Consider the following 25,261-nt stretch of genomic DNA (forward strand, 5'->3'; position numbering starts at 1 on the left):
AAGGGAAAATAACCCATCATATTTCTAGTTCTAATGGTACTGTGAATTTTATATGATCTTTAAAATGTGTTTAATTCTTAATTCTCTCTCCTTCTCTAAGTGTAAAATAGGTATACTCGAATTTGATGGGTTATGGGCTATGCTTGAGAAATCATTTTGCTAGCTTTCAAGATGTGTTTTCAGAAATTAAAAAACCCTCCGCTTTTGTTTTGTGCTATTTGTCTAATCACAGTTGATGAGATTGAAATTGCTGAAAAGTTACTGCCATAACTAAATGTTTAAACCCAGTAAAATAAATTAATTTCAGAATAAAGAAAATTAAAATTCTCCTAGCAATTAGGTGTTTGTATTGCATAGCTTTCATGTACCCTAAAACCCATATTCTGTTTCAAGGAAACTGTATAGTAAAAATAAGGCTCTGAAATTGTCACTGCGTTTTTTGTTCTAGGTGCTGAACTTAACGTAGGGATAGCTGTGCTGTAATGTCTGCTTTGCCATGAGGTTCACTTTTCTTGAAGAATTCTCTTTGAAAGACCTTCAGCCTTTTTTTGGAGAAACCTTCAAAATACAGGCTAATTACGGAGTGTGCTGAGGGCAGTTCATCCTTTGCTAGTTTGGAGAGAGAATTGTTTGAAAGTTGTGTGTTTTCCTTTCCAGTTAGACATTAAGGACAGATACTTTTGTCGTCTGTCTTATTTTATTCTCTGAACTTATTTTCTGTGGATTGGATCCAGCCTGCATTTCCCCAATTTGTTTTTTATGATCTGAATCCTCTCAATCTGAAAATAAATATTCCAGATATGCTGGCAGATTGTCACCTTGGTGTCCTTTCTATCCTCTGATTTTCATAGTAGCTCTTCAGTATTTATTATCAAGTTCCTCTGTCTTATATTTGATACCACAGATTTAGTTTAGTTTTAGGAACCATTGCTTCATTCATGACAGAAGCTGTTCCCAGTTTTTCTAATCTCTGTATTAATGCTTCTTGATTAACTATAATGTCTAAAACTCTTGTTATACCCTCAGCTGTCATTCCTGTTTGTTTTAATTGGGATGGAGCCAACCAGCTTTTCTGATGCTGAAAAAGGGAAGAGGCGGGATCCATCAGAAAGGCTATACTGGACATCTTAAGGCCTACAAAGACAAAAGTTGTGTAGGATATAAGAAAGGGAATTCAACCAGACCAAGTGAAACAGCTAGCTGGATTCAACTCTGTGTAATTATATGTAATTTCTGCTTCTGTGTTTCAGCATTTATAAAATAAATGGGCCAATTTATAACTTTATTAACTATTGGAGCTTTCAGTGCAGACAATAGTGAATAGGTGTATCTTAACTGCTTTATGTTATAATTAAAGCTATTTTCTAATAGCTGAATTTTCACAATTGTATGATAACACTAAGATGGTTTTGAACAAGCAAGCACATCCTAATGCAGTTTTCATAAGCTATCTCACAGTGTTACTTTCTCTTGTGCATTTTTTGGTCTACCAAAAGAAGTGATCTGAAAGGGCCCTGCTTCTGGTATTTGGTGGCAGTACAACTTGAAATAGGATAGTTGATGAAGAGCTCTTCATCCATATTTTCTGCTAGACGGTTTCATGTTGTGGGATGTACTATATTGTATAGAGTTGCTCTGAAAAGTTCTTCTGTGCATTAATAGTGTGGAAGAAATCAGTTGAAGCATCTCATATCTTAGCCGCATAGTTTCTCTGGTGGTAGTTTTATTTATTTGCTTCATTTATAGACTGCCTGTCTCACTGAGACTCAGGGCAGATTATAAAACATAAAAAGACAATTCAGTCAGACTGCATAAGACATCCAATAGAAAACAGTGCAAAAAAAGTGTGTAAGTTTTGACATACTTTAATACAGAAAGTGGATTGCAAAGGTCGAAGACAATGCAGTTAAGCAAGGTAATAACATAATAAACATTGCAACAGACTACAGTTTATTCCCCTAGTAACAGCAACTTTCTGAGCTGTTCCGTTGTACTGCAGTTCTAATCCCTTTATAGAAATGCCCTCTTGAACATTTCTGTTTTGTACATTCTGTGAATTGTTAGGAGTGTGGGGGCCTTCCTGACCTTCTCAGGCTGGCTGTTGCATATGGTGGGAACCACCACAGACAATGCAGAACAGGAAGTTGCTGGTCTTGCCCATGCACAGGTAGCACCTTCAGAAGACTTTGTTCAAATGAGTGAAACTGTCACAGCAGAGCAGAGCAAGAGAGACAGTTCCGCAGGTATGTGGGTCTAAGGGCTTTGTATTTGATGAGCGGAACCTTGAATTAGGATTGCTAACCTCCAGGTGAGGCCTGGAGATCTCCTGGAATTACAACTGATCTCCAAGGGACAGAGATCAGCTCTCCTGGGGAAAATGGCTGCTTTGGAGGGTGGACTGTGAGGCTTTATACCCCACCCTCCCCGGGTTTTTTCTCCAACTGTCCAGGAATTTCCCAGTCCAGAGTTGGCAGTCTTCTCTTGAATACAACTTGGTAACCTGTAGGGTAACTGCAGGCTATGTGTGACATGTATATTTTCCCTAGTGCCTGATAGTAACTGGGCTGTGGTGTTCTCTGCCACCTTCTTACCACCTAATTCTGCTCCTTGTATAGACCAGGCCTAACTTTGGCCTGACAATGAAATAACTCTTTCCCTTGGTATGTGATGAATGTTACGCTGAACTTTCTGTAAAAGATACTGTTTTAGAGATAATGTGGTTTTAAAGGAAATGTTAACCTAATTTTTGCAGGATTTTTTTTTTCGTAGAAGAGGAGAACTGTGCCATTTTCTACTATGACTTTATGTTCGGGGGGGGGGGTGTCAGATAATTAGGATAGAAATACTTTACCAGAATTGAAGAGGGAATGGGTACCCTGCAATGTTTTCTGGGTGTTTGGAAGCTGTGATTTTGACCTTTAAAGTTCACCAAAAACATTTTTTTGAAATGAGTTTTCACACTTCACTAATGCTTTCTCTTTTCTATTTAATAAACCTGAAGTGCAAGAAGTAAGTGAAAAACAGACAGACAAAACTAGACATGTTGTTGGGAGATCCATGAGCAAATATCCTGTATGTTTTTTCCAAGGGTTAGCAGCAATAGGAGATGTAAGATTTAGAGGAGAACTGCATCATGGTGGGGAGAGCTTAAAACATTTTCCCAATCCCAGTCAGGTCCCCAATTCTGCTACTTTCCTTGTGTATGTTTGTGTGTGAGGAAATGCAGACACTTATATGGTAACTATACAATTCCTTCCTCAAAGGAGAAAAGCGGGTCCAGGGAGCTGGGTGGGGTTGAGAAAATGATGCATTGGGAAAGGATCGTAGTCCATCTTCCTATCCCCAGTGACAGCTGTTTACCCTCTTAAAATACCTATGAGAGATCATTTCACAGATCTCCCGACATTACATCTTGTTTGACATCCGATCTTTGCCCAGCACACTAATTCTGAAATCTTGTCAAAGCCTAATATTGCAGGCAAGAGCTTAAAATGAGAGTTCTGATTTTTTTTTTCCCGTGACAAAACTCATTTATAAGATACATTTTTATTTTTTTAGGTGTTCCAACTCCAAGTCCAGAAATCCTTCGCCATACCTTAAACATGCTTGTCCGAGAGAGGAAAATATACCCAACGCCTGATGGCTACTTCATTGTGACTCCACAGACATATTTTATAACTCCATCTCTTATAAGAACTAACAGTAAATGGTACCATCTTGATGAGAGGATACCTGACAGGTCTCAGTGTACCTCTCCACAGCAAGGAACTATAACTCCTTCCACCTCAGGCTGCGTCAGAGACAGAACGTTACCCAAAAACCACTGCGACTCTTGTCATTGTTGCAGAGAAGACATGCACAGTATGCATGCCTCTACCTTACAGAGAAAATCAGCAAAAGACTGCAAGGACTCCTATTGCCCCCCTTCTCTGTGCCAGGTGCCACCCACTGAAAAAAGTAAAAGTACTGTAAATTTTTCATATAAAACCGAGACACTTACAAAGCCTAAAGATGGAGAAAAGCAGTCTAAAAAATTTGGGCTAAAATTGTTTCGGCTGAGTTTCAAAAAGGACAAGACAAAGCAACTGGCCAATTTTTCTGCCCAGTTTCCTCCTGAGGAATGGCCTTTGAGGGATGAAGACACTCCTACCACTATACCTAGGGAGGTAGAGATGGAGATTATTAGGCGTATTAACCCAGATTTGACTGTAGAAAATGTTATGAGGCACACTGCACTAATGAAAAAACTTGAAGAAGAAAAGGCTCAACGAAGCAAGGCTGGATCTTCCGCTCACCATAGTGCAAGAAGTAAAAAAAGTAGAAGTCATAGGAAGTCTCACGGAAAATCTCGGTCACACAGCAAAACTCGGGTCTCTAAAGGAGATCCTTCAGAAGGATCCCATTTGGACGTACCAGGTGAAAGAGACTATGATTTCTATGACCCCCTCACTAGGTCCCCGCGAGAAGGCTGCTTCATAATAGAACACAAAAGGGACAACTTTATCATGCATAGCAGCCCAAATGTTCTTGAATCTCATTTTCCAATGACACCTGAATGGGATGTTTCTGGTGAACTAGCCAAAAGAAGAACTGAGATGCCTTTTCCAGAACCATCGAGGGGAAGCTCCCATTCTAAGGTCCATCGAAGCCACAGCCATACGCAGGACCGACGATCGAGAAATGAGAGGTCTAATAAAGCCAAGGAGCGGTCTCGATCAATGGATAACTCAAAAGGACCCCTGGGTGCTGTTTCTTTAGGTACTCCTGAAGAGATAGCTGAAGCTTGCAGCCAAGATGACCAAACAACTAGCCAAACGTACATTGATGATAGCACCTTAAGGCCTTCGCAGTCGCTCAGTCATCAAAGGGCTCTGATGTCATCCGTAAACTACAAAGAGGTAGTTAAACCTGAAAAGACAGGTGGCAATGCAGACACTCCCTGTAGCTTGTTGGAACAAAACAAGTCAACAGAGAATTTACCAACCTATAGTGAGCTCAATTCTTGTACAACAAAATCAGCTACTGATGATTACTTTCAGTGTAACACTTCTAGTGAGACTGTACTTACTGCTCCTTCACCTTTAGGGAAAAATAAAGATGACCATGACACAGTGACTTTGACAGATAGTATTAAAAAAGTGTCTCCCTCAGAGAGACAGTCACAACACATAGCCAGAGACCCAGGAGTACACAAAGAGGAGTCACCTAAGGGGCCAAACAATAGTGGCGGGCTAATTGCTACCAGCCAACCCCCCGAAGTCATCGCAAATGGCCGACTGGTTCAGCATCACAACACAGAATCTAGTAGCCTTGATAAGAGGAAAGAAATATTTAGCAAAGACACACTCTTTAAGCCTCTCCACAGTACTCTGTCTGTGAACAGTTTCCATAAGCCCAGTGTGCCACTACTAAAACCTCATCAAAAGGTGCCGTCGGACACATTGCCAAGCAGATGCGACAAACTTGAGCAAACAATGGTGACCTCCGTTACACAAGTTATTCCTGTTTCACAGAGACAACAAGAGCCAGCTGGGAACCAGGAAGCATCATTTGATTATTACAATGTGTCCGATGATGATGATTCCGATGAAGGGGCAAATAAAAATGCTGAAGAAGAGAAGAATAGGGATGATGTGGGTACTATGCAGTGGCTTCTTGAGCGGGAAAAGGAAAGAGACCTGCAAAGGAAGTTTGAGAAAAATCTCACACTCCTGACTCCAAAGGAAACTGAAAACAGCAACAATCAGAGGGCCACACATTCAGCTAGACTGGACAGCATGGACAGCAGCAGCATCACTGTTGACAGTGGGTTCAATTCTCCACGGTAGGACTACACAATGCATTTATAAACATCTGTAGTACTTTAACCTAACTTTAGCATTTCCTATTAATTAAGTATTGTGGGGCTATATTTTTTACTTTTTCAAAATTGATGGCATTTCTTTTTCTGCAGCTTGGGGCAATCTTGATGTGTTTGGTTGGCTGATTACCTGTCCGAAAGTTGGTAGCAACCAAGTATTTATGAGTTTGTTGCACGGAGATAATTCCAGTTATTTACAGAATATTCAAGCTAAATAGCCAGCCTTTGAGCCTATATGGACAAGCATACTTTAGATGGTCATGATCTCTATCATGTTGCCAAGTTTTAAAGACACATATTTGATACAGATATGTGAAGACAGATTCTCTGGCTAGACTGTTTATATCAAGCTTATGTTTGTGTGGAATTCCGTAAGTCTGTAAAAGCAGTCTGTTGGTAAACCTCTTGGTTAACTAGCCAACATTGTGCTCGCAAATTAGTGGGAAATCTACCACTATCTGCATATTTGTAATGATCAGTATGGTACATTTTTTCAGGAAGAAAGAGCTCCTGTATGTCCAAAAGCTCTTATCTGTGCTGTGAACTCACCTAAGAGATAAATCTTAGGCTAAAGTAAATAGAGGGTGGTTTTTTCATATTTAGTTTGCTTCCATTGGGGTGGGCAAGAAGCTATACAGGCAGAAATCGTCTGTAGCTGGACATATTTTGTGAAGAAGCAAGTGAACACAGCAAACAAACAGCCCATCAGTCATCAACAAGGAGGAGAGATATATATACTTAAAAATAAAATAATGTATTAGGCAGAAATATTTCAGCTTTTGTATATTACATTATAAAGAAAAATATCTTACAGTTTTCACAGTGAAAGCAATCACCTGCTTTCATTGGTTATGGTCAACACCACTGTTCCCTCTAAGCTGAGTTAGTGTGAGCTAGCTCACAGTATTTTAGCCGCCAGCTCACACGTTTTTGTCTCAGCTCAGGAAGGATGGCTCCAGAGCAAACTTAATTTATGCAGCAGCCAAATTGCTCGCTCACCACTTTAATACCAGCAGCTCACAAAGTAGAATTTTTGCTCACAAGACCCCGCAGCTTAGAGGGAGCATTGGTCAACACTGCAAACATATCAAACTTGGGGGGCGGGCGGGTAGAAAGACAGAAACAAAAAGCCAATATATCTGAAATTCTGAAATTAGGGAGTTCAGTACTAAAATGTAGGTCCTCAATATGCTTGAACTTCTGTTGCAGGTAACTGTGCTGGTCCATTAGAAAAATCCAAAGCTGTAGATGGAACTGAAATATCAACAGAGTAGTGAGCAGACTTTCAGGTGCCCCTGCATAACGCTTCAAAATACAGGGGGGGAAATGGAGTTCTTGATGACCCCCAGTCTGTACACTAGAGATGGTAAAACTTCTAAAACAGACTATGAAATGAACATACTGCGGTTTGTTTCTGCATAAACGAAACATGCATAGAATCATGCTGTCAGCAGGACTTACTTTCAAAAAAACATGTATAGGATGCGGCAGATAACCCAAATGAAGGTAATGAAATAGTGAGATAGCTTTTGAATTTCTCATAATTCTTGCTCAAGCTGGGTTTTACACCCAAAATTGGAGAACTGAGAGAAAAAGATGCTGCCAGTGAAGGATATGGAATGTGACTTTCAAAATCAAATATAAATAAATTGGTAACAAATCTCAGCAGTGTCTCCTTCTTCTTACCCTACCCCTAATTTTTGTTCAATACCCACTCTGAGGAAGAGTTCTGTTGAACTTAAAAGGTATCCTGGTATTGTGTGACTTTCAGCTGATATGCCAATAAAGGTTCTGATTGATTGATTGACTTTCAGCTGCCCCTCCTAAACTGGGTACTCTGTTGTCGCTAACAAGAGTTTAAAGTATCAGAATTTGAACAGTAACTGTAACATCTTACCTAATTTGTCATAATTACGTTTGATTCAAAATTTTACATTTTTGCCTCCGCTTAGCTCTTTCATATGTTAAATCAGACTTAGACTCAATATTTTAACATTCTAAGGAATTCAGGTTTAATAGATTAGAACAATTAGAAAATTGTTCTTTAGCTGTTTCTTACTTGGGTTGCCGCCAATGTTCCCGCTAAGCTGTGGAGTCTTGTGAGCAAAAATGTTACTTTTTGAGCTACTGGCATTAAAGTTGTGAGCGAGCAATTTGGCTGCTGCATGAATTACTTTGCACTGGAGCCATCCTTCCTGAGCTAAGGCAAGAATGTGTGAGCTGGAGGCTAAAAAATTGTGAGCTAGCTCACACTAACTCAGCTTAGAGGGAACACTGGTTGCCACCTTTATCATCCAGGCGGCAGCATCATAACCACCAAGCTGCAAGCACTTGACAGAATGTTATGCACTGTTAGGGTCACATGATAGGAGGAGGAGGAGCAAGATGATTACCTCATTGGTGAGGAGGAGAGTTCCACACTCCAAGCTTGTGTGAACCATTGTCAGACTGAGTGGTGGAGAGAGAGACAGACAGACTAGGCTGGGAAGAGAGAGAAGGCAAGGGAGAATTTTGGTGGGGAACAAGGCCGCAGACCCTGCTTGTGCTAGAAAGAATCCTTTCCACCGCTGAGTGAATTCACCTTGCTGTCCTGCTTCTCCTTCAAGCGGGCATGAAAAAAGAGGCAGGAATCCTTGGTTGCTGTGCATGTGCACTAGCAGCAAGCCGTTATAAACTGCATTAAAAGAAAGGTGGGGCTGTAGGGAATCATGATACAGCAGGTAAGGCTCCACAACACATGGGTTGAAAGCTACTAGATCAGAGGGTCAAAGTTTCTGGCAAGCTCTCTTTTTCACTGTGATCAAGAGTCTGATACTTTTATCATTCGGCACAATTCCTAGCCCATCCTTAAGAAAAGGCATGGCATTTCCTTTGATGTATACACAAAATATTCTCCAGGATAGGCTCTTTCTGAGTAGATCCTTCCCTACCCTGTTTGCTAGCTGTGGTAGGCTAGTAAGCATCAGTGTTCCCTCTAAGCTGAGTTACTGTGAGCTAGCTCACAGTTTTTTAGCCTCCAGCTCACACATTTTTGTCTTAGCTCAGGAAGGACGGCTCCAGATCAAACTAATTTATGCAGTAGCCAAATCGCTCGCTCACCGCTTTAATGCCAGTTGCTCACAAAGTAGAATTTTTGCACACAAGACTCCCACAGCTTAGAGGGATCATTGGTAAGCATATGCAGTATTCAGTTGCCTTAACCTCTCAGTGGGTCAACATACGTATTCCAGAAACATATGTTTAGGGGACCCCACTGCACCCCTGTTTAAAGGCTATGGTCCCTCTTCAAGAGAGTGCTCTCCTGGGCTCTGCACATGGGATCATTTTAGGAGAACTGTGTTCTGCTTCTGTTACCACAGTATTTAAATTCATGCTTCATGCTGTTTTTGTATGGCCTCTCCTCCTGGAATGCACAGCAGAGATAACTCACGGAACAGCCATCTGCGTTCTTAACAGATTTCATGAACCCACTCTGCCTTTCCAGCCTACCTATCTGGAACAAAAAAGAAAAAGTTAAAAAAAACCCGAGAGGAAGTTGCAAACCTTGGAGTAATGTATTATAAATAGCTTCTGGGATTGGTGTTATCATTGGGAGCCTTGGGTTATGGAAGTGAAATAATAGTTGTCCCATTTTTGATGGGAGTCTATTTTACTATTTTTTGAGGTGTTTAATTGGTTTCAGTGTTTGCAGCACAGGAAGTTTTTGAAAAGGAAACTATAGGAAGGGGTTGGGTGATCCCACCTGGCGGTGGTGGTAATCTTAGTGGAATTATGCCTAACTGTGTAAGAAGCACACTGAAGTGAATCTTACTTATACTTAAGAATAACTGCAGAACAACCAAAGGAAAGGAAAGCAAACATATTCTTTTTTTTTAATTTCTCTTTATTCATTTTTCATAACAAAGCAAACAAGAACATGCAAAGAATCCAATAATAAACACTCGACATTCCTACAAAAGAGTTACAGTATCATTCAGGTATTTTTGAACTTAAAGCCCCAGGGATAATAATAACAAATAACGAAAGCATCCTTTAAATTTCGACTCTTAGTATGTTACATCAGAACCCATTTTTGGTAACAGGTATTTATTGGCAATATGCCCCGTGAAGTAAGCAAACATATTCTTGACTGCCTTGCAGACTTGTACAGACAGATAGCCATTAGGTAGCATACAGTGTAAGCAGAAAAGCCACCTAACATCACGTGCTATAATTGTCACCTGCATCTGTCATTACTGACTATGTTCACAAGCATGGGTGCGCAAGAATTAAAGGTGTGGTAACTTCATTGCCTAAAATATGCTTGGCCCATGCCTAAATTCATTCTCTGGCCATGGTTACCAATAAACACTTCTGGAATGGGTATCCATATTGCAAGCATTTTCTGTTTTGGAAGGTTTTCCTAAAAAGCCTTTAAATATGCCCTGAATTATTCTGTATGCAATGGGGAAAGGGATAGATATGCTGGAGCCTGCGGTGCAACAGTAATTCTCATAATTTAGTTCAGTCATGCAGCCCCCCCAGCTGATACACAATGACCCTGTTATTGAGTGCACCATTCGGGAGTGCAAAGGTGCTTGGTTTCCCCAGCAATGTGAATATATCGTTTGCGTCACTTGAATGACAAAGGATAACTTCAGCATTCTGACTTTCGTTCAAGATCAGAATTCTTTAACACTGAAGATTTCAGGTATTAAGAGTAATTAGTATGATGACTGAAATTACTAAACCTGTGGCTTTGAACATTTTTACAGGCATTGCTTAAACTTTGCAAGCCTATCTTTACAGTCACAAAGGTGAGGAAGGTTTTTTAATATATATATTTTTTAATTAAGGATATGTATCGGTTTCCAGCACACTGAATTTCTCAGCCAGTACCAACTTTCAGCATGGGGATAAAATCGCAGTGCTCCCGCTGTCCTAGGTATATTGTTAGCTGAGATTGTTGCAATAACATGGTGTTAAAATATTAAGAACCCATTTCTATAAGTTTCTTTGGTTTTAACCTTCTGGCAGGGCAGATGGATATATATATATACATGTATGTTATATGTGTATTTTCCCCCCCTCTTTAGCACTCGTGAGAGCTTAGCTTCCAACACTTCAAGTATCGTTGAAAGCAACCGACGTCAGAACCCAGCTCTCAGTCCTGCGCATTGTGGTGCGGGTCCAGTGTTCAGCTACCGAGCAGCTGCTGACCCACCAACAAGTGAAGCTGAAAAACTGCAGAAACCTGCTAATTGCCTGCAAGCGTCTGTTACAAGTGTTTGATAGTGCTTCTGCCTCAGATCTTCTGTCTCATCCTATACAGTAAAGTTTACGACACTGGGACTAATGTTTACGTCTTTGGGAAGGGGGGAAAAAACCAGGCATCTCAACTGCACAGTTTTTTGTGTCTACTTAAACTGTGCTGCTAAGTAGGCTAGGGGCAACAAAGAAATCTTTATTTCAAGGTATTGCTTTTCACATTTGCGGCTCTGTAGCAGCAGAATAGCAGTAGGGATAATATGTACACTTTTGCTTCACTTAATCGTAACTGAGCACATATATGAAAGTCTAGACACTGTAAGTGTAATCTGCATTTTCAATGTCATGCAGTTGCCAACTTCATTTTAAAAATGCCACAGATATGTGATGCCTCCTACCACTGGTTAAGCTCTTTGCCACAGAGTCGATGCTTTCCCTTTATATCAGAGCCTTCCATTGAAAGTAAACAGCTAAGAGTCACCTTGGGGGGGGGGGGCCAAAAAAAATGGGGAAAGACCTCAGCACTACCTGTGAATTATTTATACATCTGTCATTTTCACTGTGAGTTTTCATGACATGATCTTGCAAGAATCCATAGCCAATGTAAGTCAAAAGAGGTCATGTTTTAAAGATGCAGGAAGGGGCGAGAGATAATGGAGATGCTGTTTATTTTTGCTTTGTTTGATTTCTTTAAAAGTGTATACTATGCTTGCCTAAAATTTATTTCTTAATTTCCCCTAGCTGCAAGCAGGGATACAAGACTTTGAATTTAAGGTGAGGAAGGAGAAACCTAACTTTGATTTGGAGCGTGTCACTAAGTGATAGAAGAGGTAACAAAGAAAGGTAGTTTTTTAAATAGGTGTTCACTGTGCCACTCCAGTTGTTACTCCAAATTACTATTGAAATGATTTGTTTGAACAAAGGAGAAGAAGAAAGATCTTTGTGATACAAATGATGAGTAAATAGCCTGAAGAGTTGATTTCTTTCTATGGAAGGACATATTTCTATTTTATGTAACTTTTAGAGTGCCTAAATTAGGCTATTGAAACTAGCATACACTGTAGAGGTTATCAGAGAACAGAGTTTAGAGACTAATAAACTTCAGGCCTTTTATTGAATTACATTTCTTTGTGAGTTAACATTGTATGGAAATACTTAGTTTTTTTAAAAGTCATATGAGTTGAAATTCAATGTGTTCAGAAGGATCACTGGTAAAGAGAGATTAATTTTCTAGTCTGAAAGAATGAGAGATGATAAAACAGTTTTCATTGATGTACTCAAAAGCTTGCTAAGTTTTTCATCAACGAAGGTTAGTTCAATAAAAGACATCACTTTACCTCTTTTTTTGTGTGTCTCACAAAGTTGATAGCAGAAGCTCTGTATCCACAGATTTGTTATACCTATGCCCTGAAATTGCTAATCCAAAGTAATAAAAAAACAACCCTATTCCTGTTGAAATTATGGAGCCCTCTAAAATTAAGAGTAAACTTCAGAAGTATAAAGGGGCAAATTTTGCTCGTCGCTATTTATGCAACCCCATACTCCAGAAAATGATGTTCATGTCACCATAATGATAGTACTAATGGAAGAAGGAAAAAAAACAGTAGTTCAGAAGCAGTGTAAATTGCTGAATGTGCATTGATATTTATACTTCCTCTGTCTTTTGGTGATACCCAGGTGCTATAACCAAGTGTACCAGTAAAGACAGTATTTTCAACTGGTAATGAGAGCCATTCGTATAGCCTGCTCAAGCTTCTTGTGTTCTGTGTTGTCTTCTGAAGGTGCACTCTTATTCTTAAAACACCTTTTGGGTGCTTATGACATAGCTTTATAAACACTGGACACAACTGGTTTTAGTTTACAGTGGGGTGGGTCATGCCATTGCAAATCAAAGGGTTCTGGAGAACAGCACAGTCCCAGATGTGCCTACTGGAGACCTGTGCAAAAGCCTTCCCCTTTTTTGATGGTGGGGGAAGTGCTCTGTACAGGAAATGCTGGTGTGCACACTGAGCTTTTGGAATCCTGTGGAGCTTTGAGTTGCAGCACTTAATACCTACAACAACCAGTAAATCGAGTCTAGAAGAATTCTTTATTATCATGTAAAAATTCTCTTTGCTACAAGTGGTAAAGATGGCTCAGTGCATGGAATGGAGGTTATTATGCTGCTTGGTTGGTTTGTCATTTGGCTTCCTGCCTATAAATACCTTCGAAGCTATGTTGTAATAACCCAGAAATGCATTGCCTGATGAAATTTATTGCTTATATATGTAACTCTGGGAATATTTAAAACAGCAGAGACTCCAGAGTTACTAGCGTTTTAAGGGGGGATTGCTATAACACTATACAGTAGCTAGCCATGATTTTTTTTTGTTTGAGATGTGCTCCGATAATTATAGTATGTATCAGTTCACTAAATAAAATTGCTAATATGGTATCTTAATTTATAGCTGAAAGTAAAACAAAAATTAATAAAATGCAGTATTAAAATGTGAACGGGGAAGATGTATGAGGAACATTCTTCCTTCAGCTTTTAGTTAAAATTATTGAAATTGATACATGTAGCAGTTATACAGATGATATCATTCCAATGTTAAAAATACATTCTCCCTGGGTGATATTTGAAGGTTCCCAAAGACAAGCTTTAAAAGGGTCCTGTTAATGTTGGCATGGCTTTTGGCCAATAATATGTTTATGGCATTTTATTAGCATTAATGTGACTCTCAGAACATGTAATTATAAACCGAAATTACAAAAAGAAACATTCTTATTGTGCATTTTTTAATATAAGAAAAGCCCATCTTGAGAATATCAAAAATTATACCAGCAAGAATGGAGCTTGAGTATTTTTATCACCCTGTGATAAAATCATGATGACCTTTGTCTTGCATGGTTGAATATCTATCACCCTCTTTCCGATGTATCAAATGAAAGGTTTACAAAACCAGAATGCGTTGAATCTCTATATTGTGTTCAACTTTAAAGGGTCAACACAAATCTGTCGGCATTTTGCACACTTGATATGTATTATTATAATACAACATGTTACTTTTATGGTAAGAACTTTTTTTTACACATATAACTACCTCCATCAGTTTGATGAAATGCAGCAACATGTTTTTTAAAAAGGGGTATTTGTTAAGAGCAACGTTGAAAACTTTATGAAGAAAAGGCCATGACGTTCTCTTGTGTGTCGGTGCTTGCGTATGAAGTCATTTTTCATTGCCATGATTTCCTGTTACTGTATTCAATTGGCTTTTGGCTTTAGTAGTAATGAAATTTCATATAAGGATCAATAGAATCCTTTTGAGGAACAAAAGGGGGGTGGGTTCAAAATCGTCCTTTGGCTTTCTAGTTCTGAAATTTCTACCTGGTAGAAAGTCAAGTGTTGGTTGTAACTTAGAAGCCTGTTAATGTATACGGTATATGGAATATGATTGGCGGTTTGGGGCTTAGCAGAAGACACACCAGGTCTATTGCCTCCATTTTCAACACTTTGGGCCCTATTCTGCCTTGGTTTATCGCAGCATATCACAGCAGAGCTTAGTTTAAATCTGTGGATTATCTGCCTCCAGATGGACCACTGGTGTGATGCACTCACATTGTCTCACGCATCTTGGGGATCAGATATAGAGCCCTTTTTCCGTTTTTGAAATGATTTGACCAACAGAACCACCAGATAAGGTATAGGAGTGTTTGTCCTTAAGGCATCCAGTGAAAAAAAGGAGCGGAGCAGTTAAGTAGCTAATTCCAGAAGCATCCTAAAAAAGAATAAGTGGCTGTTGTCCTTCAGCAAGGATACTTTTTACAGATGCACATGGTGTAGTCCTAAGGTTTTGTTCAGTCCAAGGCATGCTGTCATCATTCTTGCAAAAATAACAATAAAGGAAGAGCAGTTTGGAATAATCTTTTAATTGGTTAAAATTAAACCTGTGCCTATTATACTCAGGGCTGTGAATGATCTGTGCCCGAAAAACTCAGATTTTGCTGCAGGAAAAATCCAGGTTCTGCCTGAGAAGAGTTATGTTCTATAAGCTTCTTTCAGAGGTAGTCTAAACAACTTATTGGATTGAAACTGCACTCCCTTGACCCCAGGTCTTAGGCAGTGGTATTTTTAGATTTTTAAATTTTTAGATTTTTTACCTCATGCATCTCTTTGCAACTCTTTGGGAGAGCTTGTGAAAGCTGAGATTCAAGGGATCCTGAATACCATTGCCAGATCCAAATTCCATACTTGAGTGTCACAGTTGTGGTTGTACCAAGTGCATACAGCCCTGTTTATAAAACAGCCACATGGTTAAAAAGCATTCTTGCTCCCAGTAAATCACCAGCAATAAAGTGGCAACTACATTGATTTTGACAAAGCGAATCGCTTTTAGAATAAAGAGCAGTTGATGAAACAGTGGTAATAAGTTGCACTGATATCATGCTTTTTACCAGAGGATCTCAAGTACTTCACAAATGCAGTGACTATTGGAAGTAAACTCACTGAGCTTGCTTTCCAGTAAGGCTGTTTTGGTCCAAAATGTTAGTGCCACAAATTTGTTATTACCAAAATACTCATTTGACTTAAAAGTGATTGCGCTTCAGTATACCCTTTGGCTGCCTCTGTAGACTTTGCCAGTGTCGGTTTTCAAGATCGCTTTTGCCAGCAATGAGTAGTTTAATATTTCAAACAGGTTCAGTGTTAATGCTTCAAAGTTAATCTTTAAGTTTAAAAAACAAACGAGACCATTTTGGAGCCTTGCCCTGGCATTTATTAGTGTCAAAAAATGCGTGAGTACTGAAGAACAAGCAAACACTAAGAAAAAAGGGGGGGGAATACAAAGGAGTTTTTCCAAATACAGTATTGCTGAGCTCAGTAAACTAGGTTCTATTATAGTTTGCTTCTTTCTGCTCTTTCAGAGAACTTTGTTATTAAACAGTAACACCTTCATCAAAACAATGTTCTCAGTTTTAATCACAAAGATAATTGGCCCTTACCAGATGTGTGTTTTGATTTCACTCCCAAAAGCTATGTACACATATGTCCATCTTGTTAAGCAGTTTGGCACCCTTCCTTTCTCTAACAGGGGGCCATCACTGACTCTGCGACCACTGCAAAAATCAATCGCTAGATGCAGATTTTCCTTCATAACTAGCTTTTGGGCTTGCTTGTCTGCAGGTTTACCTGTGGGTTTTGGGTTGGGTTTTTTTTTAGGAACTTGGGCATTGTGATCTAATAACAAATAGTGAGCTATCACAGGATAGTGTTCTGTCATTCCAAAATCTACATCCGCTTCTGTTGAGGCAAATCAGACTTAATGTAACTGGAATTAAAGAAATTTAGCCAATATTCACGAATATTTGGAATTTTTAAACATTTCTGTCACTAGTGCTGTAATAAACATCAGTGTGTCATGAAAATGGTCCCAAATGAGGCCCACAGAGGGAGCACATGGCAGTGTTTCTGTGATGCTGTTGATCCACAACAGCAGTGGAAGTAGAGCTAGACTATGCATTAAACCAAGCCCTGCAGACTGACAGCATTGCAGCCTGCTATGTGCTTGGTAAAGACTTGGTTTTTACAGGCTGCTTTGTATAGCAAGAAAGAGGGAGGACTTTAACATCACATCCCAAATAGGCTGCAGTACGCAGCTAATGACCATGAGAATTAGTATAGCTGCACCCAAACTGGGGCTTATATTATCTGTTTCTGTCATGTGACAGAAGCAGGACCCATTTTGACTACTTTGAAGAGGTTAAAAGTAATAATAGCCTATACAGAGGGGATCTCCAGCCTTGCAGAGTCTGTGAGCACTCTGGCAGTTTTGAAAAAGGGCACTGGGCACAATCACAGAATGGCTGCCATGGGGGATGAGGCCAATATCAAAATGTTGGGAGATTCACAAAATGTTCAGAGGTTCCAGGCCAAGTGCCCTCCCACAGTAAAGGTAGCTGCTTCCAAATGGGCAGCCCCTGCAAAAGAGATGCCTCCTGGGCTCTTTGCTTTGGGAAAGAGATGTTGTTTTGTTTTTCATTTTCCAAAGGATGGGGGAGGGGTTTGTGCCTTGACTGGCCAGAGGAAGTGGTTTCCAAGCCCAGAGACATAGGGAAGCCTGTGGCCAAGCCAAGGATACATGGATGTGGTGCTTTTGCTTGGGACGAGCTGATAGGGAGCCACCTAAAGGTCCAATTTGTTTTTCTGTTCCATTCAGGACCCCAAGATTGGACACGTCAGCAGACACCAAAAAACATATCATTGAGTGCCATGGTATCTTAGGCACCATGTTGGTGATTACTGTTTTACAGTGTAGACAGTAAAATGGCTATTAATAATAGACAAAAGTAGTTAATGGTGAGGAAAGCCTAATTCTGGTTGTCAGTGAATGGGGCAGAAGGGAAGTGCTATTGTGCGGGTGACAGATCAGAACACAGTTCAGCACAGAGCCAGTGTATATCTTATACTGGACCTGCCAAACTTGCATCTTGCCAAGTATATGGTGCATAAGCACTTCAGAAACTCACCAGAGTGCCTCCATTGAGAGTAGTTCTGGGTCATTTTCATGGTATGTGAAAGGTACCCTGCTAGATGTTAAGCAAACTTCTCTGTGAGAAACACACACGCACACACCCCTTGATGCTAGTACACAATAGTACTGTGAGTATAGGTTACGTATATAATCAGACACCCACCTGTGAGCATGAAAAATCTGAATAGGGCCCGTAGAGTAATTGGTACAGCTGTTGACTTCTGTACAAACAAGAGTTACATTTAAAGGGATCATAATTCTGCAGGTAACCTTCTGTGAGTGACTGAATGTGACTGTTGCATTAGGTTTAAATGAGTTGATAAATGCAAATGGGACTTACTGTATGCTAGAAGGGAGTTTTGCAACCAAGACTGCCTTGTATAAATGTGTTTGCACTGAAAAAAATTTAAATTACTTGGTCTCTGGTTGCTGTAAAGGTCATCCAAGCTGGATGTTCTGTTTATATTGTATAGTATTTCATATGAAATAATTACAGTTCATGAAATGTCTTCCCTTAACGTTACTGTTTTATAACAGCACATTTGTGACATGGTTTTTATTGTGTCAGTGTACCATATTGTAAATGATGATAACTTGTCATGCTTAGAATAATAACTTAAAAGGAAAAAAAGGACAGGGATTTTTGTAAGTCTATATTTGAAAGTCCCTCCATATGGTAATATTGTGTTCATGTTGTATATGTAGTGTTGTGTGAAATATCCATTTTGGATTGTGTTACTTTTTAAAATATTAAATAACATTTGGTTATATGTTACGTCTTTCAGTCTTTTTCTTTTATTTTGCAAATGGCGCTGCTGTGAGGAAAACATGTATGCTGGTTATGTTTTGTGTTTTCAACTCATTTCCTCATGTTTATGTTTTTATTTTCTGTGTTGGAAACTAAAATAACTTTTGCCCATATGAAAATGGCTTATACCAAGTCTGAACATGGAGCCATCCAGCCAAGTATTGGGTGGGTACTCCAACTGTCATGAGAGTTCCCCAGTCTTTACTAGCAGAGTTCTTTGAATGGAGTATGCAGAGCATATGCTATGCATCTGAGGCATGGACTCTCCCCCCAGTAGTATCTCTTAAAAAGTTAGGAAAACGTCAGCAGTGGAGAACCAAAGAACAACCATGGTGACCATAATTAGAATGGAATTTAATAAAAGATCTTTCCGAAATCAAGCTTGTGCCTTACTACATTGAAAAATGAATTTGAGGATCATTACAATACCTTTCCTTCAGATACAGAGGAGGTTTGAACAAAAGGATGGTGGCAGGGTGAAATTGTTTGCGAAATTGTTTTTGCTGCATTTCTAGGCAGACTGAGCATATAGTGAATAGCTTTTTATGAATGATATCATTGATACGGGAATGTCTATACTAAGAAATAAATTGGTATACTACCAATGCTAGTCATGGCTTTCCCCAGGGAATTCTGGGAAATTGAATTGAATAAGGTGCTGCAGATTCTCTTAAAGTTCCCCAGCTCCCCACTCAAAACTACGGTTCCCTGTTGAGAAGGAAGAACAAACCAGTTCATATCTGTGGTGTAAATATGCCTTGGAATGAATGGCTCACTTAAATCTGGAGCTCTTACATAATAGTGTTCAAACTACTAATTTGCATAAAAAAATAATAAGACCACATTGTTTGCCCTACCCTTGTCCAGACTCTTAAAATGCTGAAGGGTTGCACTGAACAGGCAATCTTTGGATGGACAGTCTCTTGGACTAAACCTTGTTCAGTGAGACCATAGCTCTGTTGTATCTTACTGACAGTAAGTACTAGTGAGCTATCTGGAAAATTTTCTGGTTGCTTCAAGGGAGAGCTCCAACTCTGCCACCTCAATACTCTAGTCCGTTTCCAGCATCCCAGATCTTTTTCTTCCCTCCACCACTCTCCGTTCCAAGTCCTGGCCTGATTCTGGCCAGGCATCTTTTCCAGGGCAACTGTAATGCATTAGACTGGCCCCCAAGTTTTTGTGTAGGCTTCCTCTTGATTTCCACCAGTATCTCGCCTTTTTACTCCACTGTGTAAATTCACCTGCGGGCAAGTTCCTTTCTTCCTGTCTGTCATGCTCACACAATGTTCCTTTCTCTGAAACAGCATTGTATTTCTGTAATCGGGGCTAACCTTGAAAACCTTGCTGGTTTATATAGTTTGGATTTGTTGCTACCGGTTGCTGAGAGTCTTGAGGGTTTTTTCCCTAATGTCTGCCATTGTGAAGACATCCTGTTATCCTGCCTTCTGATGTGCTGACTAGTTGGCCGTCTGCTTCCGTTAATGAGAAAAATGGAAATACTAGGTTGGGACTGAAAGGGATGCACTCTCACAACATGACCTGTAGCTGTTGATGCACAACTGAACCCATTGTGTGACAAGTAAACTGGCCACACGGTTGAATGGACTCTGTGGAACTGGACAACACTATTCTCAGAGGCTAGGGAATCCATTTCCTGACACCTCACATTTACAGGAGCTAACTTGAGGGGCGGAGCTAACTTTCACCGATCAGACAGCAAAAACCATTCCAATGTGTACCACTTCACAGCCATCCAGATACCATTCCCAGGATGGATTTATGCTGGTTTGTCTTCAGGGACTTGCAGGTAAGGATCCAGCCCTCCCTTTCTTTCCACGTGCATGCCTGACTCCTGTATTTTGCAGTTTAACAAAAAAACAGAAACTGAACACATGAAAATAATGGACCTGTTTTCCTTAATAGTGCAGTGGCGGTGTTGGGTTTTGTTTCATTGCAGAACAGAATGTTTTCAAGAATTTGATCTCTGCTAAAAGCTTGTGGGTGACTACTCATCAGTGTTAGCTGAGTCACAGACGTGTGCGTTATTCTCTCGGCATTTGGTGAGTTGGCTTGAGATGATAACTAAGCAGAAGCATGTGTTTTAAGGTTCTAATTCAACCTCTGTGTAGCCAGTGAACCTGATTGCCTCACATTATCTGTTAGATGAGAGAGGATTACAGCTTGTCATTACAGTCTCCCCCCAACACTCACCATCCTAGTATAGTAGATGTCCCCTGTGTGGGTGGTCTGAGCACCAAAAGGCAAGGACAGAGAGCAGGAGGATATACTTGGTTATGGAGGCGAGTTTGGTGGTGTGCACGAAAATCATGAACAGGGAAAGCTTGATGTTAAGGTAAGTGAGAAACAGGAAAAGAGATCTTGCCTCAAATATCCAGAAGTACTGAAAAGACAGGGTGAATAGAACGTGAGTGAAGCAAGCATCCTACACACCATCCTAAAGAAGAGGGGTGGAGAAGAATTGAAGCAAATGCCAGTTGGAGGCTGTCTGGTGATCATTAAACAAAGTTGCAGAAAAGGCAGCTTAACTGATCACAACTGTTGTTTAATTTGTGAAAGAAAAGAGGGCTATAGGTTAAATGAATAACTTTCTGGAACAGAAGGGGACAATATGGTCAAATGATATGGCGAGTAATAGTCCATGTGGAAGAACACAAAAGCCAGGGGGAAAAAGGAGAAAGAATAAAATTATAAAAGACAAGTGGGAACCAATTCTCCCTCTAAGCTGTGGAGTCTTGTGAGCAAAAATTCTACTTTGCGAGCTACTGGCATTAAAGCCGTGAGCAAGCGATTTGGCTACTGCATACATTAGTTTGCGCTGGAGCCACCCTGAGCTAAGACAAAAATGTGTGAGCCGGAGGCTAAGAAACTGTGAGCTAGCTCACACTAGCTCAGCTTAGAGGGAACACTGGTGGGAACCCACAAGGACTTCCAGGGGGGTCACATTTTCCTCTTTGCCACTACTACTTTCCCTTCCATGAAAGGCCCCATAACCTCTCCCCTTTCCCTGCTTCTTTCTCTCCTTTTCACCCACCAGCTAACCTACTTTTATGTGCCCCCCTTCAGCTATCCATTCCCTATCCTTGGCACCCTCTGCCCTGGAAAACTATGGCCCAGTTGTGTCAAACTGATATAGAGCTGCCAGATTCCTCTAGCAACTGGGTGGAAAGTTATCTTGCTGGGGGGACCTTGCTGGTGATATAATGACATCACCAGTGGTGCGCTGACATCACTCCCTGTGCACCGGAAAGTGACGTCAGTGTATTGCCAGGGGGCACTCTGGCATTTGGGCAAAACTACAGTTTTAACAGTTTTGTCCAAATGTCAGACCGTCCCCAGCAGCGCACTGATGTCAGTTCCAGGCACATGGGGAGTGATGTCAGCATGTTAGGACACTGCCAGTGTCCCCCAATTTCCTGCCATTTTTTCTCCTGCCAGCCAGCTGAGCAGCGGCAGGAAATACCCACTGGCAGCGGGGGATTAATGCTGATTGCTGAATGGGCCTAGTTACAGTAGGAACCTGCAAGAACGTGTGGGAAGGGCACCTAGTTTTCCCCATCTTGCCTTCACACTATTTCCTCTTTCCCTCTTCCTGGCAAACTGCATACCTTTCCCTTTCCCTGCTTCCTTCTCTTTCTTATCCAGCAAATAACCTACTTTTTTTCTTCGCTCATCTTCAACTATATTATTTATTTACTTCATTTATATCCTTCCTTTCTCCACAATTTGGCTCCAAAGCAGCTTAAATTATTCACCTGTCCTTCATTTTATCTTCACAACAACCCTGTGAGCAGGGGAGGACTAGGAGTGAAAATCCCTGGAAAAGCACCCCTGGCCTCACCCCAAAGGATGCAAGTCATGTGGTGTCAAGCTGCCTGATGGTTGATGCCAGGCCTGGCCCTGATAAGTCCTCCCTCAAAGGCCAAAACAGCCCCAGGCAGGGCTCCCCCTGGTAGAAACCAATTCTGAAATGCTGGCAAAACTGTTGGGGTTGCCTAGCAATGGCTGACAATTTCCAGATGTAAGTATCCTCAGATTTTGGCTAAATTGAGAGTTAGATATATTGATTAAAATGAAAGCATTACATATCTAAACAAAGGGAGAGGAAAGGAAATAAGGCAGTGTGAACATGATAAAGTATTTATTGAAATGTCCCAAATTAGGTCAAGTATATATAGGTAACCAGGTAACAAGACTAAAGGTGTTAGTTAATCAATGTAACTTCTATAAAAAATTAGAACAAGTCCTAGATGAGTTTTCTGCTGAAATATCATAATTGGCAATGACTTTAATCTCGTGTCTACCATTAACAAAGATACAATAATGCTGGGAATAAATTGGCAATAAAAAGATTGTTTAAACACTCTTTAAATGCCCAACAATCGGTTGATATTTGGCACCACTTTTACACTCGAGATAAAGATTTTACCTTTTTTTCAAGTGCTTATAGCTCCTACTCTAGGCTTGAAATGTTTTTCACCTGTAAACCATTTTTGAATAAAGTATAGGATCAATTCACCTCTCAGATCATGCTCCTATTTTCATGACAATACTAATGGATATTCAGACTGAAACAATATGGCATCTAGATAATAATTTACTTACTAATATTAAATTTAAAAGGAAAATCCAAAAACATTTAACTGAGTTTTTCAAGATTAATGGGTACTATTAGTACAGATATTTATTTTATTTTATATTTCTTTCGGCTTATATGACCAAAGGTCTCAAGCACATGCATAAAATACAGTTTGTGTTTAAACAGCAAAACAAAGTTAAAACAGTGAGCATCTCCAAATCAGTAAAATATAATCAGTATAAAACAAAAGCTTTAACAAAAGCAAAGAAAAATGTTAGTTTATTATAACTACATGCTAGAAAATAATAGTAATGGGATCCCTAACTACATTAAAATGGCAAAAATCTTTAGGATATAGAGTAGAGACAAGTGTTTTTACAAAAGGTTCCTCCTTTTTTGTTCAAACTTTACTAAAGAAGATATTTGCATCTGTCACTGATTAGAATTTTCAGTTTGGATCCTTTTCAGGTTATAAAATCAGCAGAACAGCAGGAAGAAAACCAAAATTATTTTAAAATTCTTGACTACTCAAGAAGAGGAAGAGATTAATAAAATTTCAGGATGTGACATAACAAACAACCCAGTCGAATTTCTAGGAATATATCTCACGGGACAGAATTATACACTATTAAAGGATAATTACATGACAACCGGGTCCAAAATACAAAAACATTTTGAAAGATGGTCCAAATTACATCTATCCTGGCTAGGAAGAATTTCTGCTATAAAAATGAATGTGCTACCAAAATTAAACTTTTTGTTACAGATGATTCCAATTTCAATTCCTGAAAAGACTTTGAGTGACTGGCAAAGACAAATAAATAAGTTTGTATGGAAAGATAAGAAGCCAAGAATAATATTTAAAGTACTGCAAGATGAGAAGAAAAGAGGTGGTCTGGCAATACTTAACGTTAAATCATATTACAAAGCCATTGGGCTAGTTTGGATATCAGATTGGATCAGAAGTCCCAATGAAATACTGATAAAATTAGAATCTTCAAATCTGGATGATGGACTACATAGCTACCTGTGGATTAAAAAGTCTATATCAAAAAACAAAACCCAAGATAAAAGACACATAATCAGGGAAAGCTTATTTAAAATTTGGGAAATGCTACAAAAGAGAATCAGCCCTACAATTCCACTAATAATGTCACCAATAGATGCTTATTACAGCAGTTACACAAGGAGAAACAATGAATTGATAACTTATGGCAATATGATAAACTCACAAGGTGGCATCAAGACGTAGCAAGAGATTAAAGAAGGAAAGGAGATACGATGGTGGATATACTTTCAAATTGCTTCTAGATTAAAAAATGATATCTGCACTAAGAGAGGAGTTATTGAAGAACTGACTGATTTTGAAAAGGTTGTCTCACACTCTAAAGACCAATCTAGTAGGATGGATTTGCAAGTTATTGCTTCAATATGATTCCGAAGGAGGACAGGTCAAATCCTGCATGATTAAATGGATGCAAAATTTTGGTGAGGAAATCGTTTCAATGTTGGGAAACTCTATGGACTAAAGGTATTAGATTCACTGCTAGCCAAGCATTACGAGAAAACTGGTACAAGATGTTTTACTGAGGAAATACAGTTTCAGTGTTGGGAAACTCTATCGACTAAAGGTATTAGATTCACTGCTAGCCAAGCATTACGAGAAAACTGGTACAATATGTTTTACCAGTGGTATATCACTCCAAAATATATTGCAAAGATGGATAAGAATTACAAAGGAGCTTGCTGGAAATGTAAAAAAGATGACACCTTTTATCATATGTGGTGGACTTGCATCAAGACAAAAAGATACTGGAAAAATATACATGAAGAAATTCAAAATATTTTAAAAACCAAATTCTCTTTGAAACCAGAGACTATGTTACTGGGAATCTTACCAGATAATATAGACCTCATAAGACCTACTTAGATGTATGTTGACAGCTGCCAGAGTAATATTTGCAAGGAAATGGAAGGTAGAGATCTGGAAAGAAAAACTAGCTGAGTATGCAACATTAGCAAAACTAACCAATTATATAAACAAAAGACCATTGAAAGAATTTCAGCAGAAATGGTAAGATTATTACTCATACTATGGGAATAATTAACTTTTTTCTTTAAGTTTTGGAATTACTTGAATATCATATTAAATGTGATGAAGATATTGATTATACTTTCAATACTTTATTCTGTATCCCACTAGTAATTAAATAGTAAGAATAAAATTTAGATTTAGATAA

General features: G+C 39.4%; 1 protein-coding gene across 2 annotated transcripts in view; it reads left to right on the forward strand.

Annotated features, from left to right (window-relative positions):
* Nucleotides 1-11,238, forward strand: part of STOX2 (storkhead box 2) — a 178,565-nt gene extending 167,327 nt beyond the window's left edge. For both annotated transcript variants that reach the window (XM_015426977.1, XM_015426976.1), the window contains exons 3-4: nt 3,559-5,824; nt 10,936-11,238. In XM_015426977.1, coding sequence (XP_015282463.1) covers nt 3,559-5,824; nt 10,936-11,131 — 2,462 coding nt within the window. In that variant the 3' untranslated portion in view covers nt 11,132-11,238. The remainder of the gene's footprint in view (nt 1-3,558; nt 5,825-10,935) is intronic.
* Nucleotides 11,239-25,261: the final 14,023 nt, after the last annotated feature.

The sequence above is a fragment of the Gekko japonicus genome, unplaced genomic scaffold, assembly GCF_001447785.1.
Source record: "Gekko japonicus isolate JY-2015 unplaced genomic scaffold, Gekko_japonicus_V1.1 scaffold185, whole genome shotgun sequence".
Classification (NCBI taxonomy): Eukaryota; Metazoa; Chordata; class Lepidosauria; order Squamata; family Gekkonidae; genus Gekko; species Gekko japonicus.